The 20000-nt window shown below is 43.4% G+C and overlaps 1 protein-coding gene across 2 annotated transcripts in view; it reads right to left on the bottom strand.

The window, feature by feature from the left end:
- Positions 1-20000, bottom strand: part of DYNC2H1 (dynein cytoplasmic 2 heavy chain 1) — a 6555988-nt gene that overhangs the window by 3310978 nt on the left and 3225010 nt on the right. For both annotated transcript variants that reach the window (XM_044072582.1, XM_044072581.1), the window contains one exon: positions 1342-1549. In XM_044072582.1, coding sequence (XP_043928517.1) covers positions 1342-1549 — 208 coding nt within the window. The remainder of the gene's footprint in view (positions 1-1341; positions 1550-20000) is intronic.

Here is a 20000-nt window from a genome sequence, read left to right as displayed (position 1 = left end):
CAATCTAAAGTGATTAACCTTACTAGGACAGAGATGGAGTTAAGGGGAAATCTACTTGTCTAGTGAAACTTTGCCAATGTGTCTTGGCAACTTAGAGTTGGTGAAGTTAGTCTAGTGAGGGTCCTGCCATTTCCAAAGGCACTTGCAACAAACAAGACAATCATGCATATCAAGATGATAATCTGCAGTTTGATTTAGAGTGCTAGAGACTTTATTATAATGACAGGTCTTTGAATCAAAACAAGCAGTATCAAGTTTAAACCCACACTCAATAAATACATACTTTCCCAAACAAGGAAAGACATGCATGCTCCAACAGCGAGATCAGCAACATAAAAGGCCTTTCAACATCATTATACAATGAAGGTCTACTGACATATAAATAAATCTTTTTATTTACTGAAAGATTTATAGAGCAAACAGCCTAATGTTAAGGGCCTCAACTCTACAACTTCCCTTAGCTAGCCCTAGAATATAAGAACCAATCTTGGTCAGTCTCTCACCAAAGGCCCTACACAGTTGGAGAAAAGATTTACAGTAGAATCAAATATGAGGACAGATACCTCAAAGGATAATGTTTTCTGTGACTAATTAAAACACTGAAACAAACTACAAAAAAAAAAAATCTGCGTACAACTTAAGTACTTGAAATATAAACTATGAGGATCAGTTTTAGACGAGCAGAAAAACCTGAAGCCAAATGCTTAAACATTTTTCATTACATAAACCAGCAGACTTAGTACAAAAACTTAGTATGTTAAATCAAGTGAACAATGATCAAACACCAAGCCAAAAAAAAAATCCAGAACCAACCCAAACGAAACAGTGCAAACTACTAGTATAATACTGGTTACTGCTCATAACCCCCACTGTTCGAGTCAAAATATGATAAAAAAAATCAGTATTTTAATTCCACAAAAATATTTGTGACTACTAAAAATAATAAACATCCAGAAAGACATCTGGCAAGGGGGAAATGGTAATGAACTGCAAGAACTAAAATCGTTTTCTTGATATACACTCAGAATTATATACAGTTAAGGGACAATAATTCATTGTATATGGGGCACAAGGTACAGAGAAAGGTGATCACCTGCAGCTAACATTACTTCAAATCTATTTTAGTGGCAACCAGTTCATAAGGAGCTCAGTGGTTGAGTACTGCTGCTTCTCTGAAAGTTGTGTAAATATTACAAGGTTAAAAATGGAAGACAAAAATTTAAGCACAGCAAAACTTTCAACTGTGACTGAAATATAAAAAAGAACTGCATTCCAAAACTGTTAAGTGCTTGCCAAAAAATAAATATTAGTGCACAGACTAAGAGTTCCCCAAGATCTTACCTCAGAAATATCATCCCCATCCTAGAGATTGTGGCAGGAGAAGCACAACTTAGATCATGGGTTTCAAATAAAAAATTCACATTGGCACCAAACTGAATTCTCTCACCACTGGGCATGGTGAGTAGTCGGTTATCATCTAAAACAGAGTTCAATGACTCAATCCATTCAGGATCAATATCTCCATCGCAAATTATCCAAGAATGCACATCTAAAAGAAAAGAAAAAAAAAACTGTTGAAGTACCAATAGCCACAGGGAAAAATATAACTTTTTAGTTCCTACAAGACTGACCCCTCAGAGTGGGGCATTTTAAAACCTGTTGCAAACAAAAATAATGCACATCATGCTCTCAAGTACCTTTTTATTTCTTTAACATTTATTTTTTCACCTATGTCCCCTAAAAGTCATTCATTTCAGTCTCCTTGGAAGAAAGCAGTAAAGCTGACAGCAGCCTGGATTATCATGCACAAAGAAGGATTTTTTCCCTACTTTTTGCAGACAAGGCACACAAATTATTTAAGCTTGCCAGTTCTACATATGGCTGCATAACATCTGCAAATTTCATCCCCATGGAGTCCATGGTTCTGTATAGTTCTCCTAATCTTCTCAACAGTTGTTTATCAAAAGGGATAACATCCCCCATATGACAGAAAAGCTAACCCTTAAAAAAGTACAGTTTTGTACCTACCATAAATGTAGATGTTTGAGTGTATACACTGCTGCAGTCATTACACTTGGGTTATCCTGCCGTCAGGCGGTCCCTCAGTTGGCCAGAGTTCCAAAGTCTTGGTCCAGTGTCGGTTGCTGTCGCTTCTTCCCTGACGTCAGTATGACAGGGGTATATGAGATGCAGCCAACGACATTTTCTTCAGTTTTCTTTGCCCCAGATGTCAGGTGCCCCCAAAAAGGTAGGCAAAGTAAATTGCTAATGAAACATACATAAGAAAAGCAATCAAAAACTTTCAGTTACCAGCAAATACTCCCCATAGGTAGCAAAGGGAAGAAGGCTTAGGTAAGTACCAGCAAGTAAGAGAGAAAGGAGGGAGGGTAACCTAGACTGCAGCAGTGTATACACTCGAACATCTACATTTATGGTAGGTACAAAACTGTACTATGTTCATTGTGTTACACTGCTGCAGTCATTACACTTGGGTAGAATCCCAAAGCTGAGGTAGGGTGGATGGTTCTATAAGGCATTAGGGGTGGCTATAAGGCCCTGCAGCACTGCAGCAGCAAAGCCAGCTCTGGATTTAGAGTAATGAGGCAGATGTTAATGCTTGGTGAAGGTATGTACAGAACTCCAAGTTGTTGCTTCCAAAATGTCCTTGGTAGGTACTCCTCTGAGGTATGCAGTGGAAGTGGTTGTTGCCCTGGTGGAATGAGACCTAATGCTGTTAGGTACAGGTTTCCCATGGTGTGTATAGCAGAAACGTATACAGTGTCCTATCCATTTTGAAATGGTCTGCTTTGAAATGGCTTTTCCCTGTGCTCCTGCAGCATATGCTACAAACAATTGCTCAGTTTTTCTGAAAGCTTTTGTTTTGTCCAAGTAGAAGTGTAACTGCCTGTGTATGTCCAAGGAATGCAGAAGTCTCTCCCCTTTATTCTGTGGATTTGGATAAAAAGTTGGCAAGTGAATAGTTTGGTTTAGAGCCATACTTGATACCACCTTTGGCATAAAAGTAGGGTTTGTTCTTAAAGACACCCTGTCTTGGTGGAAAATGATGAAAGGTTCCACTGCCATTAGTGCCTGTAATTCTGAAACTCTTCATGCTGAGGTTATTGCCAGGAGCAGAACAGTTTTCCAAGAGACGTATTTTAAGTCTGCTGAGTTAGCTGGCTCAAAATAAGGTAAAGTTAATTTTTCCAACAAGAAGTTGAGGTCCCAAGTTGGAGTTGGTGCTCTACGGTGCGGTCTTATGTTTTTAGCCACTCTGAAGTACTGCTTTAGCAAAGGATTAGAAAAAATTGGTGGGTCCGTGTTGTAATGAGCAGAGATGGCAGAGGCGTGGATCTTGATGGATGAAAAGGAGAGGCCTTTCTCCAGCATCTCAGTTAAGTATTGTAGCATCTGAGGAATATTTGGGACAAGAGGGTCAAGGCTGTGAGCCTGGTTCCAGGCACAGAATCTCTTCCATTTATCTGAATAGGCTTTCCTGGTGCTAGGCCTTCTGGCCTCCAGAATGACATTCATAACAGCTTTGGAGAGTGGCATTGTTTGCTTGACTAAGTAATTTGTCATGCAGCCAGGTTTAAAGTCTTGAGCTGGCTGTGAAGTAACTGATTGTTTTGCCGAGTCAGAAGATGTGGGACTTGAGGCAAAATCCAGGGTGGACCTTGTGCTAAGTTCTTTAAGATTGGGTACCAGTGCTGGCGTGGCCAGTCTGGGGCAATCAGAATCATCTTTGGCTCTTCTTGCCTGGCTTTTATGAGTACCTTTGAAAGGAGAGGTAGTGGTGGGAAAGCATATACTTGCAGGTTTTTCCAGCTGAATGAGAGGGCATCCACTTTCCATGCTTGTGGGTGGTAAGTCCTTGTGCAGAATTTCTGTAGCTGGCAATTCATTGGGGATGCAAACAGATCTATGTCCGGGCTCCACCATTTTTGTGCTATCATTCTGAATATTTGTGGATGTAATTTCCACTCGTGCGCATCCATGATGTTTCTGCTTAAGTCGTCTGCCAGTGTGTTTTTCTCTCCTTGCAGAAATTGTGCTTGCAGATGAACTTGATAGATTAGAGCTGTGTTCCACAAGGTCATGGCTTGTCTGCAGAGGGGATATGAATGAGTGCCCCCTTGCTTGTTTATGTACCACATAACTGTGGTGTTGTCTGTCTTTAGTAGTAGTTGTCCTGGATGCAGAAAGTCCTTGAAAGCTATAAGGGCATTTTGTACAGCTAGCATCTCTTTTTGATTGATGTGAAGATGCCTTTGTTGTGCGGGCCACTTGCCCTGAATACATTTTCCTGCCATGTGTGCTCCCCAGGCGTAATCCGAAGCATCTGTTGTCAGTGTTTGCCTGGCTGTGGGTTGAGTGAAAGGCTGTCCCTTGTTGAGGTGACAGGCTTGAGCCCACCATCGAAAGTCCTGTTGGAGGCAAGGAATAAGTGGTATTACTGTTTCCAAACTGTGATAGTCTTGAGACCAGACACTCTTTAGGTACCACTGTAGTTTCCTCATATGCAGTCTGGCATATGGAATTAGTAGTATGCAAGATGCCATGTAACCCAAGGCCTGCAGAATTTTTCTTGCAGGGAGTTGGGTCTTTGTTGCCATCAATTGGAAATATTGAGTCAGTTGTCCTTGCTTGTCTGGTGTGAGATAAGCCATCTGGGCCGTTGTATTTAAGCTGGCACCCAGGAATATTATCTCTTGTGAGGGCACTAGTTTTGACTTCTTTTCGTTTACTGTGTACCCTAGGCAAATTAGCAACCTTTTTACAAATGCCAGATGCTTTAGAACAATGTCTTTGCTCTCTGCTTGAATAAGGCAGTCGTCCAAGTATGGGTAAATTTGAATTACTTTTTGTCTGCAAAATGCACTTACTGGTGCCAGGCATTTTGTAAAGATCCTGGGCGCAGTAGATAAGCCAAAGGGCAGTGCAGAGAATTGGTAATGCTTTGAACCTGCTAAGAATCTGAGGTATCTTCTGCAGTTTTGTCTGATAGGGACATGCAGGTATGCCTCCTTGAGGTCCAAAGTTACGAGCCAAGCTTTCTTGCCCAGCATGGGAAGAAGCTGCTGTAGTGTCAACATTTTGAATTTTGGAACATCCAGGTAAGTATTTAGAGAAGAAAGATCCAGAATGAGCCTCCAGGCTTTGTCCTTCCTGGGAACCAGAAAGAGTCTTGAGTAAAATCCTTGTCCTTGCTCCTGTGTTGGTACCTTTTGAATAGCTCTCATGTCCATGAGTGCTGTAATTTGTCTTTGAGGCTCTGCCCGTTGATTTGGTGGCAGATTTGGCATTCCTTTTAACCTTGGCAGAGTGTGAAAGTGGAACCTGTAACCATGAGATACAATGTTGAGATCCCATTTGTCTTTGGTGATCATATGCCAATTGTGACAGAAAAGTGCCAGTTTGCCTCCCAAGGGGCTGCCAAGAGAGAAGTGTTTGGCAGCTGTAGTGGGAAGTCATTGGGGCTGTTTTTTATAAGGTTGAGACCTGTCTTCCCCTTCTTTTTGGGTTGAAGCACCCCATTGTCGAGGCCTGTAAGGACCTTGTGGTTGACCTCTGCCTCTTGGACGTCTATATCTGCCCCTTTGAGGTCTGTCTGTAACTGGAAAGGACCAATTCTTTGTTGGCCAATTTCTGCTAAATTGAGGAGGTTGAACCTGCAAGAAATCCTTCACCATTTGCATAGATTTTGCCTTATCCTCCATTTTCTTTAATACCTCTTCTGTCTTAACTCCAAATAAAACATCCCGCTGCAAAGGTGCATCCAATAATTTTGCTTTAACATGATCTGGTAAAGTCTGCTCTTTTAATCAAGCATGTCTTCTAATGACAGACCCTGTAACTTGCTCTACAGGAGGCCTCTAAGGAATCAAAACCACATTGCAAAGTATGTTTTCCCACTTGTTCGGCTGCATACAATAAAACCTGCATTTCCTTATAATTAGGAAGATCTGAATTTGGAAGCATTTTTTGTTTCAACTGAGTCATCAAATATTGCTGATATATAAGCATGTGAAACTGGCAATTTAAGGCCTCATTGCTAAAGTTGCAGATGTATATACTTTCTTCCCCCATCTGTATAATGCTATGGAATCTCTGTCAGAAGGGACTGGATTTTTTGCTGTAGAGGCCTTCACCCCTTTAGGACCCTGGGAAATAGTTTCAGGGTCAGCAACAGGGCTTTTATAAAGAAATTTGTGAAAGTCAGGGACTCTGTAGTATCTGCCTGGCTTAACTGGAGCAGGAGGTAAAGAATCAGGATTTAAACTCGATTCAGAATACACATCATCCACAATATCTAACACTGGCGGAATAGCAAGGGGTCTGTGTTGAGGTAATAAAAGAAAATCTCTGAGCCTTTTTCTTGGATTCTGAATAATCCTAGCCCTCCCAATGGAAATGCTCCCTCATGGTATGTAAGGTTTCCCCAAAGGAGTAGTCCTCTGGTGGAGAGGCTGAAGGAATTGATTCCTAGGCATCAGAATCCTCATAATGGGGTAAAGAGTATCCTTGGTCTGAGGATGAATCTGAAGAGATGGATACCTGGTCGGATGAGTCATAGTCTACATCCTGTCTAGGCTTTTTATCAGGAGGAGGGTGGGACCCCCTGATCAGAGTAATTAAGTCTTAGGCCATTTTGAGCATTTGTTTCTTAGGCATGAAGGCCTGTCCTGGTGAGTGTTGAAGTTGTTTCTTTGTTTTTAAAGGGGTTTTAGACTTAGCAGAAGATTTAATGGTTAACTGAGTAGGTCTGAAAACACCCTTTGAAGCTGCGGGTTGTTCAGCTACTCCGGATCCCTCTGAAGGGTTAGTCTCGGTAGGGCATAAATCTGGTATGTCCGAAGGCCCAGCCATCTCCACGTGGGAGTCAGAGGCGGCCTGTGGTTCCAAAGAAGCAGTCATCAGGGGCTGCGTAGGCACCTCACTGAAAACCAGAGAACAGGCGACTGGCCTAGAAGAGGCTACGTCAGTTTTGGGCCTCGGATGCCTGTCCTTGTCTTTGCGTTTTTTGTATATTCCGGTCGTCGGAAGTTCTGACGGCATGGTGTAATTGAATTTTCTGCCAAAATAATGTCGGGCAAAATCAAACCGATGTTTAATAGTGCGCTTGTTAAACCTAGCACAAAACCGACAACCTGTGACATCGTGGTCTGGGCCTAGACATGGGATACAATAAGAATGGAAATCCTTGAGGTATTTGCTTCCCACGAGAAATACAGTTATTAACTTTTACTGACATCGGTCTGAGGCAAGAAAAAGTTTCCCCAACGGGGTACTTAGCTTTGTAGAAGACTTTGGTTCTGGATTCGGAATGAAAATCTCAGGAGTCGGCCGACCGGCACTTGCGAACTGCTTTTGCTTCGGGCACCGTGCGGCAAGAAAGACTGAAGAAAATGGTGTCAGCTGCATCTTATATACTCCTGTCGCACTGACGTCAGGGAAGAAGCGACAGCAACAGACGCCGGACCAAGACTTTGGAACTCTGGCCGACTGAGGGAAAGCCTGACGGCAGGATAACCCAAGTGTAATGACTGCAGCAGTGTAACACGATGAACATCCTAATACACTCTTCCTCTTTGGACCTCAGTGATCTGAGAATTTCTGAAACAGCAAGTTGCTCCTACCACATTAACTGACCTATGAAAAGCCCCTCCTTGTTGAATCCCTGACTGAGTTCAATTTATTTACAAATCACCATTTAACAACAAAAGAAGCCCCCATCTGGAAACATCTGTGCACACAACACTGTTGCATGGAGTGCTGTAAACTGCCAGATACATGTACATGCATGAGCTTGAAATAATCAATTCCACCTATTTGTCAAAAAAAAAAAGAAATTATGTACTTACCATAACGTTCCATGTGAGTTGTTTATCTCGCCTTTATTCTCACTGATGGGATCGGAGCCGATCCTCGGCTCTGACACGGCTGATAGCAAAGCTCAAGGTTTGCCAGTAGCTCGAGACCAAGCCCCTTACCCCACAATGCACTGCTGGAATTACCTCAGATCTTGTTTGCTGCAAGTATATATGCCCTTTTATTTATTTCTACAAGGAAGCACTTCCCGAAGGGGAAGAAGAAGTATTGAATAACCAGGATGGTACTAGCCTCTAAGTCAACTGTCAGCCAGGAAGGAGGGACATAAGAATGAAGACGAGATAAACAACATGGAACGTTATGGTAAGTACATAACTTCTTTATGTGAAGTTGTTAAATCTCGCCATTTATTCTCACTGATGGGTATCGTCCCTAGCACCCTCGATCTTGGGTGTCTCATGGAAGTACGTTTTTCAGTACCGTGGAACCAAAGGAAGACCTGTCCCTGGAAGCCTTATCTACTTTGTAATGGGTGATAAAGGTATGAGGCTTAGACCAAGTGGCTGCAGCACAAATATTGTCAAGGGGCAATTTAGCTTGAAAGGCAGAAGACGTATAAATGGCTCTGGTAGAATGAGCCTTAGGTTTGTGTGTCAATAGCATGCTTGCATTCGCATAAACAAAGGATATACAATCTGATAACCATTTAGATAAAGTTGTTTTAGCCACTGGATTACCTTTCCTGGCCTCCTAAAAGGATACGAAAAGTTGATCTGATTTCCTAATATCCTTAGTTCTGTTAAGATAAAATCTGAGCTGTCTGTGTACATCAAGTTTGTGCAGCATGTATTCCAATTTGTTAGAGTGGTTGGGAAAAAAGACTGGCAGCTCAATGACCTGATTGATATTGGATTCAGAACAGACTTTAGGCAAAAAGGAGGGGTTTGTTCTGAGAAATACTCTATCAGCATGGAAAATCATGGCTGCCAGAAATATAGTCTTCCAAGACAAATATTTGAGATCACAAGAAGATGCTGGTTTGAAAGGAGGAAGAATAATTTGAGACAGCATAAAATTCAAATTCCAGGGAGAATAAGGAATTTTGAAAGGAGGTCTCATGTGAAAGGCACCTTTAAGAAAAGCCTTAGGTAACTTATGGCTCATAACATTCAACCCATCGAATCCAAGGTGGAAATTTGACATGGCGGGTAACTGGACTCTAACTGTGGCAGCTGCTGCTCCTTCTTTAAAAATCTTTGTCAAAAATTTTAAAATGGACAATAAAGGAGCTAGGAAAGGGTCAATTTTCTGTATATGGGCCCAAATTGAGAACCTGTTCCACTTACTACGGTATAGTTTCCTGGTGGATGGCTTGTGAGAAGACAAAAGGATTTGTCTTGTATCATCTGAGAGCGAATGAAGGCTAGCAATTAGGGGGAAGTGATTTTTTGAAATTTTCTTTTACTTTTTCTGACACCTCCATTGACTTTCTAGATGCAAGTGTAACTAAAACTAATTTAAAACAGCTGAAAACTAGTATCTACTACAAACCTACCAGGACCAATGCCTGTCTTCATAAATCTAGCATGCACCCGAGACACATCTCTAGAAATGTTCTCAAAGGACAAGTTTTTAGAACTTTATGCCTACATAACAATGATGAAGAGGCTGCAGGGGCACTGGATAAATTACACAGTGAATTTGAGCAAAGAGGCTACTCAAGTTCAGAAATCACGAATGTGATAACAGAGGCATGGAAAGTTAGATCAACAAGATGTAAGCCTTACATGAGCTCTCAAACTGATATGAGAACGTCTGGCAATAGAGACATTGATAGGAATAAGTTTAGAGTAGTTTTTCGATTTGCAAGTGATATCAATAAGTATACAGATATCATTAAGAAGAACTGGCACTTACTACAGGAAATACCAGACCTTGTCCCCATGATCGGTGACACACCAAGTTTTAGCTTTAAGAACAACGTGTCATTGAAGCAACATCTTTGTAATAAAGAACACCAACCCCATAGAAAAAATCTCTCCAACAGACAAGGCACTTTTCCATGCAGGAATTGTGCAGCCTGTCAGTACATTTATATTAAAAATGAGTATTATTCATCCGATGAAACATTTTAGGTTGTATACTAAGAAATACTATGATTGTAAGAGTACAGATGTTATTTATTTTAGTTTTTGTCAAGCATGTCATGCCTATTACATAGGAAAAACAAACAGAACTTTTAAAGATAGAATATTAGAACATGCAAGGGATATACGAAATTTGAAACAATCTAATGCCCTAGCAAATCATATTTTAAATACAAACAGTACTCACGGCTTCAAATTTTTGGTTTTACAACAAGTATTAAGGACAAATAGAGGTGGGGACATAGAAAATTATACGGAAGAGTTAGAACAGAAATGGATTATCGAGCTGAATGCAGATAGATATCCGGGCTTGAATGGCTGTACTTCACTAGTCCCTTGCCTTAAAGCAAGACGTCTTAAACATTAATTTCTAGGTTTTAATGTGGTACTATGGTTCATCAAGCTTTTGTATTTACTTATATATATATTTAAGATTTTATATAGGACATTTTTATATTATATATATTTTTTATACCTTTACATATATTATGGTCAATAATGATGGTTTTTATAGAGAGACGTACTTTAAGGTTGGTTTTAAATACATAGTTTGCATAAGCTTGTACTAATAGTTTTAATTGTTAAATTATTTGACTGTATTGCTTTAAACAGTTGAAACCACACTGATTGCTTAAGTATTTAACCAAGCATGGTCTGCATTAACATTGTCTGATGAAGCAACACTGAGTTGTGAAAGCGCTCACCTACTGTTCTTTTCTAAATAGAGTTACTGTGGATAGTTTCAGTGTGTAACTTTGGTGCCTCATTCTATTCTTATTGTTGCAGTTTTTGGCACCTTAGTGTACCTGTAGCCGTTTGAGATTTGTTTTTCAATTAGGGGAAGTGGATTAGCCAAGCAGTCAGTTTCAGGGACTGCAGTGAAGGATGGAGGTCTCCTGACGGGTGTGTCAGAAGGTCCAGAACTGGGTCCAGGATCCATGGATCCTCCAGTAGATGATGGTGAAGGAAGGGGAACCAAATCTGTCGAGGCCGGTAGGGAGCTATGAGGATAACTGTCCTTGCCAGCGACTTTGCTTTCTGTAAAACCTTGGATATCAATGTAATACGTGGGAATGCATATAGGAGACCCGGAGGCCAATCGTGTACGAGTGCGTCTCTCTGGGAATGTCCCAGAGGTGGTATTAGGGCAAAGTAGCTTCTGCATTTGGTATTGATGTGACTGGCAAAGAGGATGCAGCAAGGCTGGCCCCATTTGTGGAAAATCAGATCCGCAACTCGTTGGTTGAGAGACCATTCATGAGGCAACAGTATTGCCATACCCTGAGTTCTTCACGACAAAGGGGGTAAGACTTGGTTCTGCCTTGTTTGTTCAAGTACCAGACCACTGACATATTGTCCGTCTGAACTGCAATTGTCCCTAGAGGAAGAGAGTCCTAAAAGTACTGCAACGCCAGAAGTACCGCTCTCAACTCCAGAACATTGATATGCAGATGTGACTCATCAGTCCATGTGCCTTGGGCAGTCTTTCCCCTGGAAATGCCCCCCCCCCCACCTTATCAGGGAAGCGTACATGGTCACAGTGGCTACTGGGAGGGGGAACAAAGGGTCTTCCGATTGCAACATGAAGAGACGTCAACCAACACTGCAGGTATCTCTTGCAAGAATCTGTGATGAGAATCATGTAGTGCATCGGTAGATTTTGGCAGGACCACTGACTGAAGAGGAGCCATTGAAGGATTCGCATATGCATCCTTGCGAGTGGTACAGCCAGGATTGCTGCCGCCATCAAACCTAGTACCTTCAAGACCTCTGCTGCTGCAGCTTTGTTCTTTGACGCCAGTGAGATGACGTGTTGGTGAAGAAGTGAGACTCTCTCGATTGGAAGACGTAGAGTGGTGGTTGAGGTATAGTACAGTTGTGTACACTTAACATAAATGTAGATGTTCGAGTGTATTCACTGTTGCAGTCATTACATTTGGGTAATCCTGCTGGCAGGTTGCCTTCAGTCAGCCTGAATTCCAAAGTCCTGGGTCCTGCGTCAGTTGCTGTTGCCCCTTCCCTGACGTCAGGTCATCAGGGGTATAAAAGAAGCAACAGACGCCATTTTCTTTAGTTTTTTTTTTCCCCAGATGTCAGGTGCCCCCCTAAAAGGGGTAGCCAAAATTTATATATGTATAAAATTACATGCATCAATATATGTTTTACCTTCATCTACAAGCAAATACACCACATAGGTTGTGTGAATCAGAGAAGGAAAGATAGGCTCCATCAGAAGAAAGGGGGATGGCGGGTGGGTAACCTGGACTGCAACAGTGAATACACTCAGACATCTACATTTATGGTAAGTGTATACAACTATACTATGTTCTTCGTATTTCACTGTTGCAGTCACTACATTTGGGTAGAGTCCCAAAGCTATGGTTGGGAGGCTGGAGCTAAATAGCATTAGGAGCGGCTATGAGGCCCTGCAGAACTGCAGTGGCAAAGCCTGCCCTGTATTTAGAGTAGAGTGGCAGATGATAGTGCTTTGTAAAGCTGTGCACCGAACTCCAAGTAGCAGCCTCTAAAATGTCCTTGGTTGGCACTCCCCTTAGAAAGGCTGCTGAAGTGGCTGCAGCTCTGGTTGAATGTGGCCTAATGACCTTAGGCACTGGCTTGCCATGGTGTAAATAGCAGAAACGAATGCAGTGGCCTATCCACTTTGAAATAGTCTGCTTTGAGATAGCCCTTCCTTGTGATCCTGCAGCATATGTCACTAGTAATTGCTCTGTCTTTCTGAAAGCTTTGGTTCTGTCCAAGTAGAATCTAAGCTGTCTAAATAATGCAGAATTCTCTCCTCCTTGCTCTGTGGATTTGGATAAAAAGTTGGCAGATGAATAGTTTGGTTAAGAGCCACAATGGACACCACCTTAGGCATAAATGTTGGATTTGTCCTCAGAGAGACCCTGTCTGGATAAAAAAATGATAAAAGGTTCCACAGCCATGAGTGCCTGTAGCTCTGAAACTTGTCTTGCAGAAGTTATTGCTCGGATCAGAGCTGTTTCCCAAGATAAAAACTTTATATCAGCAGTAGCAGTTGGCTCAAAAGGAGGCAGGGTGACTTTTTCCAAGACATAGTTGAAGTCCCATGCAGGCATTGGTGATCTCCTTGGCTCCTCTGAGGTACTGCTTTAATAAGGGATGAGAAAAGATTGGTGGCTCTGTATTATAATGAGCCGAAATGGCAGAGGCATGAATTTTAATAGATGAAAAAGATAGACCTTTGTCCAGCATCTCAGTTAAGTATTGCAAAATCTGAGGAATATTTGGCACAGCTGTATCAGTTCCTTGTGCCTGGTTCCAAGCACAGAATCTCTTCCATTTTCCAGTATAAGATTTTCTAGTACTAGGCCTTCTGGCTTCCAAAATGACATCCATCACAGCTTTACTGAGAGGTGTGTTTTGTATGACTACATTATCTGCCATGCTGCCAGGTTTAAAGTCCTGAGTTGGCTGTGCAGGATCTGATTGTTTTGCTGGGAAAGTAGATGAGGTATTTGAGGTAAGGTCCAAGCTGGGCATTGAGACAAGTTCCTTAGTATTGGATACCAGTACTGGTGGGGCCAGTCTGGGGCAATCAGTATCATTTTTGGCTTCTCCTGTCTGACCTTTGGGAGTACCTTGGGGAGGAGAGGCAGTGGAGGAAAGGCATATACTGTTAGGTTTTTCCAGCTGAAAGATAGGGCGTCCACTTTCCATGCTTGTCTGTGATAAGTCCTTGTGCAGAATCTTTTTAGTTGGTAGTAGTGAGGGGTGGCAAATAGATCTATGTTCAGGCATCCCCATTTCCTTGTTATCATGCTGAAGACTTGTGGATTCAGATGCCACTTGTGGGGATCTATGAGGTCTCTGCTTAGTTCGTCTGCCAGATTATTTTCCCTTCCTGGCAGGAATTGTGCCTGCAGATGTATTGGTAAGTCAATGCTGTGTCCCACAAAGTCATGGCTAGTCTGCAAAGGGTGTAAGAATGTGTGCCCCCCTGCTTATGTACCACATGACCATGGTGTTGTGCGTCTTTATCAGTAGTTGTCCCGGATGAATTAGGTCCTTGAAGGCTGTCAGGGCATTTTGAACAGCTAGCATCTCTTTTTGATTGATATGTAGATGCATTTGGTTTGAGGACCATGTGCCCTGAATGCATCTTCCTGCCATGTGGGCCCCCCAGGCATAATCTGATGCATCCGTTGTTAGTGTCTGCCTGGCTGGGGGTAATGTGAATGGCTGTCCCTTGTTTTGGCGACAAGCCTTTGCCCACCATCGAAACTCCTGTTGCAGGCAGGGAATGAGAGTAATCATAGTTTCCAGGCTCTGGCAATGTTGAGTCCAAACACTTTTTAGGTACCATTGAAGTTTCCTCATATGCAGTCTTGCATATGGAATTAGTAGGATGCAGGATGCCATGAAGCCCAAAGACTGCAGAATTTTTCTTGCAGATAACTGGGCCTTTGTTGCCAACATTTTGAAATAGGTAGTCAGTTGCCTTTGTTTGTCTGGCGTGAGATAAGCCATCTGGGCAGTTGTATTTAAGCTTGCACCCAGGAATATTATCTCTTGAGAGGGTACTAGTTTTGATTTCTTTTTGTTGACTGTGTACCCTAGGCATGTTAGAAGTCTTTTCACAAATGCCAGATGCTGCAGAAGAATGTCCTTGTTTTCTCCTTGAATTAGGCAGTCGTCCAAGTAAGGATATATTTGTATTCCTCTTTGTCTGCAGAATGCAATTACTGGTGCCAGGCACTTTGTAAAGACCCTGGGTGCAGTAGATAAGCCAAAGGGCAGTGCAGAGAATTGGTAATGCATTGAACCAGCCTTGAATCTGAGGTATCTTCTGCATAACTGTCTGATTGGGACATGCAAGTATGCCTCTTTTAGGTCTAAAGTCACAAGCCAAGCGTTCTTGCCCAGCATGGGCAGAAGCTGCTGCAAGGTCAACATCTTGAATTTTGGTTTATCCAGGAATGTGTTCAGACTAGATAGGTCCAGTATTGGCCTCCAGGCTTTGTCCTTTCTGGGTACCAAGAACAGTCTTGAGTAAAATCCTTGCCCCTGCTCTTGCTCTGGTACTTGTTGAATGGCCCCCATGTCCATGAGGGATGAGACTTGTTTTTGTGCCAATGCCCACTGATTTTTTGGCAGATCTGGCCAGCCGTTTGCCTTTGGCAGTGTATGGAAATGGAACTTGTAGCCTTGTTGACATGATATTTAGAACCCACTTGTCCTGGGTTATAATGTGCCAATTTTCAGAAGAAAGTGCTAATTTTCCCCCTAAGGGTGCTGCCAGGAGATAAGTGCTTGGTGCAGGCAGGGGGATGTCATTGGGACTGTTTCCTATATGGTTGTGATTGTTTTTTTCCAACTTTGGAGGTAGAAGCACCCCATTGCTTTGACCTGTATGACCCTTGCGTCCGGGATCTGCCTCTAGGGTGTTTGGATCTGCCCCTTTGAGGACTGTCTGACACAGGAAAGGACCAATTCTTTGTTGGCCAGTGTCTACTAAACCTAGGTGACTGTACTTGTAAAAACTCTTTGACAGTTTGCATAGATTTAGCTTTATCCTCCATTTTCTTTAACACCATTTTCTTTAACAACTCTTCTGCCTTAACATCAAACAAAGTATCATGCTATAAAGGTGCATCTAGTAATTTCACTTTGACATGATCAGGCAGATTTTGTTCCTTTAACCAAGCATGTCTCCTAATTACAGAACCCATAACTGCAGCCCTGCAGGAGGCCTCCAAAGTATCAAAACCACATTGCAAAGTATGCTTTCCAACTTGTTCAGCTGCATGCAATAAATCCTGCATTTCTGTGTTTTCTGCACATTCAGAGTTTAACATTTTCTGTATAAGCAATGCCATGACATGTTGCTGATATTTGAGCATATGAAACTGACAGTTTAAGGCCCTTATAGCCAAGGTAGCAGAAGTATAATCCTTTTTCCCCATCTATCCAGTGCCCTAGAATCTCTTGTCAGAGGGGGTAGGGTTTTTTGCAGAGGAAGCCATAACTCCTTTGGGACCCTGTGAAATAGTTTCTGGGTCTGCAGCAAGGTTTTTAAAAAGGAATTTATGGGAGTCAGGAACCCTGTAATATCGGTCAGGCTTAACAGAAGCTGGACGTAAGGAGTCGGGGGTAAGACTAGACTCCGAAAACACATCATCTACAGTGTCTAACACAGGTCGAATGGCTAGTATCCTGTGTTGAGGTAGTAAAAGGAAATCCCTGAGGCTCTTTTTAGATTCTGAAAAATCTTGGCTCTCCCAGTGGAAATGCTCCCTCATGGTATGCAAGGTTTCCCCAAAAGAATAGTCCTCTGGAGGAGAAACTGAAGGAATAGATTCTTCAGCATCAGAATCCTCATAGAGGGGAAAAGAATATTCCTGATCAGAAGAGGAATCAGAAGAAATAGAAACCTGATCTGAAGATTCATAGTCAGTCTCTTGCCTAGGCCTCTTATCAGGAGGGGGATGGGAACCCCTGATCAAGGTAATCAAGTCTTCAGCCATTTTGAGCATCTGTTTTTTGGGCATACAGGCCTGTCCACGTGGCTCTTGAGTTTGTTTCTTTGCTTTAGAAGGTGCTTTAGCCTTTGCCTTTGAAGCTGAAGTCGGTTTAATGTAAAGATGTTTAGGTCTGAATACACCCTCAGAAACCGGTGCCTGCTCAGTGGCTCCGGACCCATCTGAAGGAATAGTATCCAAGGCTCCAATACCTTGAGTTTCCAGCGGCATGGCCGACTCCACGTGGGTGTCGATAGCGGCCTGCGACTCTAAAGTAGTGGGCGTCAGGGGCTGTGAAAGCACCTCATTGAGAATCGGCGACTGGCTTAGGAGAAGCTTCGTCATCGGTTTTGGGCCTCGGTTGTCTAACTCTCTCCTTTTCTTTGCGTTTTTTGTGAACTCTGGTAGTCGGATGGCTATCCGACGACATTTCTGGATAATTAAACTGGCGTCCAAAATAGTTTAAAGCAAAATCATACCGACGTTTAATAGTGCATTGGTTAAATCTAGCACAAAACCGACAACCAGAAACGCTGTGATCAAAGCCTAGGCAAGGAATACAGTAAGAATGAAAGTCCTTATGAGGTATTTGCTTTCCACAAGAAATACAATTATTTACTTTTTCTGACATTGGTCTGGAACAAGAAAAAAGTTTCCCCAATGGGGTACTTAGCTTTATTGAAGACTTCGGATCCGAAACTTGAACACGAAAATCTCAGGAGTCGGCCGACCAGCGTCGGCTGCTTCTTTTATACCCCGGACGACCCGACGTCAGGGAAGGGGCAACAGCAGCCGACGGAGGACCCAGGACTTTGGAATTCAGGCCGACTGAGGGCAACCTGCCAGCAGGATTACCCAAATGTAATGACTGCAACAGTGAAACACGAAGAACATCTAACGCTGCTCCTATAAAAACGGTATGCTGTAATGGCAATAAGGCAGACATTTCAGAGTTGATTGTAATGCCTAATTGATGGCAGAGTGTCAGAGTATATTGTATTGCCTGAGTCAATTGATGCCTGGTGGTAGCAGTGAGGAGCCAATCGTCTAGGTATGGAAACACTTGGAATCCTAGACACCTCAGGTGAACCGTGACCACTGCCATTCATTTGGTGAACACCCTGGGGGCTGTAGTGAGACCAAAGGGCAGGGCTCGAAACTGGTAATGATTGGCTCCCAGCCAGAAACGCAGGTGACCCCTGGAGCATCTGTTCATCTTTATGTGATAGTACGCATCCTTGAGATCTATGGAGCACATCCAATCGCCTTTCCCTAGGAAGGGAAGAATGGACTGAAGAGTGACCCTTCGGAACTTCTCTTTCTTTACAAATTGGTTGAGTCTGCTGAGGTACAAGATAGGTCTCCAGTCCCCTGTTTTCTTTGGTACCAAAAAGAATCTTGAGTAAGTTCTGAATCCAACTTGGTCTGCTGGGACTGGTTGGATGACTCTTTCTTCTAGCAATTTTTGGACCTCTACGATTGCTTGTTCCCTGAGACTGGGTGGAACATCTGGGATTTTGCTTAAAGGAGTAGGAGGGGAAGAGAACAGTATGAAATATCCTCTGGAAATGATGCTTTTTACCCATGTATCTGATGTTATGTTTAGCCAGGCTTCTGGGTACAAAGACAAGTGACCCCCAACTGCCGCCAGAGCTGAACAGCCGGGTCCCCTTTCAGGAGTGTTGGTAGGGCTGACCAGAGAACTGGCCTCTGTCACCCTGTTGCTGTGGACCCCTCTGCCGTGCGGGTGGGGTCTTCCTTTATAACCCCCTCCTCTGCCTCTAGAGGGGGTTTCTCCACATGTGTTCTGAAAGGCCCCCTGTGCTTTTCAGAACCACATTTTCCCTCCCCTAGGGCCCTTGGGGTAGGGCCGAGTAGGGGGAGAAAAACGGACTCCAACGGCAGATAGGGTCTTGCCTTCCTGCTCACACCTGGTTAAAGTTTCCTTTACTTTATGCCCAAACAGTGATGAGCCATCATTGGGATGTTGATAAAGGAAGACTTAAAGGGTTCTGCAAAGGAAGAGAGATGCATCCAGGCTTGTCTCCGCAGAGCAATGCCCGAACTAGCGGCTCTACTCGAACCATCAGCTGCATAAGATATAAGACACATGGACGAGTTTACAACCGAGTTTAGGGTAGTGAGCTGTGTGCTGACTTTGTCGGCACACTAGAAGCTACCGTACCCTGGAGAGTATCTCCTAGCTCTTTCAGAAGATCTCTTTGCAGTCTCGTAAAATGGGTTAAATAGTTCAGCGATCGCAGAGAAAAAGTTGCTGAACTAAACATGTGTTTCCATATCTATCCATGATCCTAGAATCTCTGTTAGGAGGATGGATAGATGCGGATGTTTCAGACACTTCCTTTTTGGTGGCTGCAGCTACCACCATGGCATCAACAGGCACTCCTTTGTTCAAAAAGGCTTTATCCACCAGGGCAGAGATGAACTTATTTGGCTTCCGAGGGACAGGTTCCATGGCCTCCAGTGACTCCCACGCTCCATGAGCTCACCGTAAGGCAGAGACACCCAAGAAGTGGAAGGTTGAGACCAAAAACCCTTCAAGAGAGCAATGACTCATCCCCATTACGGGTTTTGGACTGCCAATCGCCCCTCTAAGGATCTCTAATATCTCCGCAAAGGAGATATCCTCAGAGGGGGATCAATGGGACCCTTCTGACTCATCCAAGTCCGTGTCGGATGTCAACGACTCCTGTGGGGAGTCTAAGCACCTCCTCTTGCACTATCTCTTCCTGGGTACCTCCACAGTGGGGAGGTCTGGGTAGGTCTCGGAAGAGCAGGAGATGCCCTTTGGGGACACTTGAGGCTTGGGGTCTCTATGCTTAGGGGGACCGGTAGACGTAGAAGTGGACACAGAAGCTTGAGGGGAGAAGGAAGCCTTATCTGATGCCAACAATGTCTTAGGAGACAGGACTCTCCTTATGGCATCGAAAGCACCATGGCTCCAATGAAAAGGGGTAGACGGATCTGGAGGGACCGTCCAATACTCCCACACCAAAACCATGGCCTCAAAGCCCGAGGTAGGAGCTGAGCCCATCAGAGCCGAAGGTGCTGACTGGAGCAGAGGAGATGAGGGAACCTCAGAGACCAGCTCCAAGACTGGGAGCTGGCTCCGAACCAAAAGGACACTCGGTTCCGAAGACTGTGGAACCGATGACCCTGTACCCTCTGATCTCTTTGTCTTCTTAGTTTGTTTAGAATCAGAAGATTTTGAAGATTTAGAAGAAGTGCTGGCACCTTCCTGGCTACCCAACACCTCAGAGAAAGTATGCTGCAGCAACCCCATATCTATGAGTTTTCTCCTTCTCTCTAAGAGAACCCTAGATGAAAAAGAGTGGCAAAAGCTGCAGGAGTCTTGGAGGTGTTTAGCCCCCAGACAGTAAACACAATGGACATGTCCGTCCGTGACGGACATTTTCTGTCCACAATCTGGACATTTCTTAAACCTCAATTTGGGGTGAGACTTTTCTCTCTCATCCGACATATTATAAAGAGACACACC

Source organism: Protopterus annectens, chromosome 5.part0 (genome assembly GCF_019279795.1).
Source record: "Protopterus annectens isolate FY-2018-M chromosome 5.part0, PAN1.0, whole genome shotgun sequence".
In the NCBI taxonomy this organism is placed as follows: Eukaryota; Metazoa; Chordata; order Ceratodontiformes; family Protopteridae; genus Protopterus; species Protopterus annectens.
The sequence above is the reverse complement of the archived record's forward strand: the minus strand, read 5'-3'. Positions and strand labels throughout refer to the sequence as shown.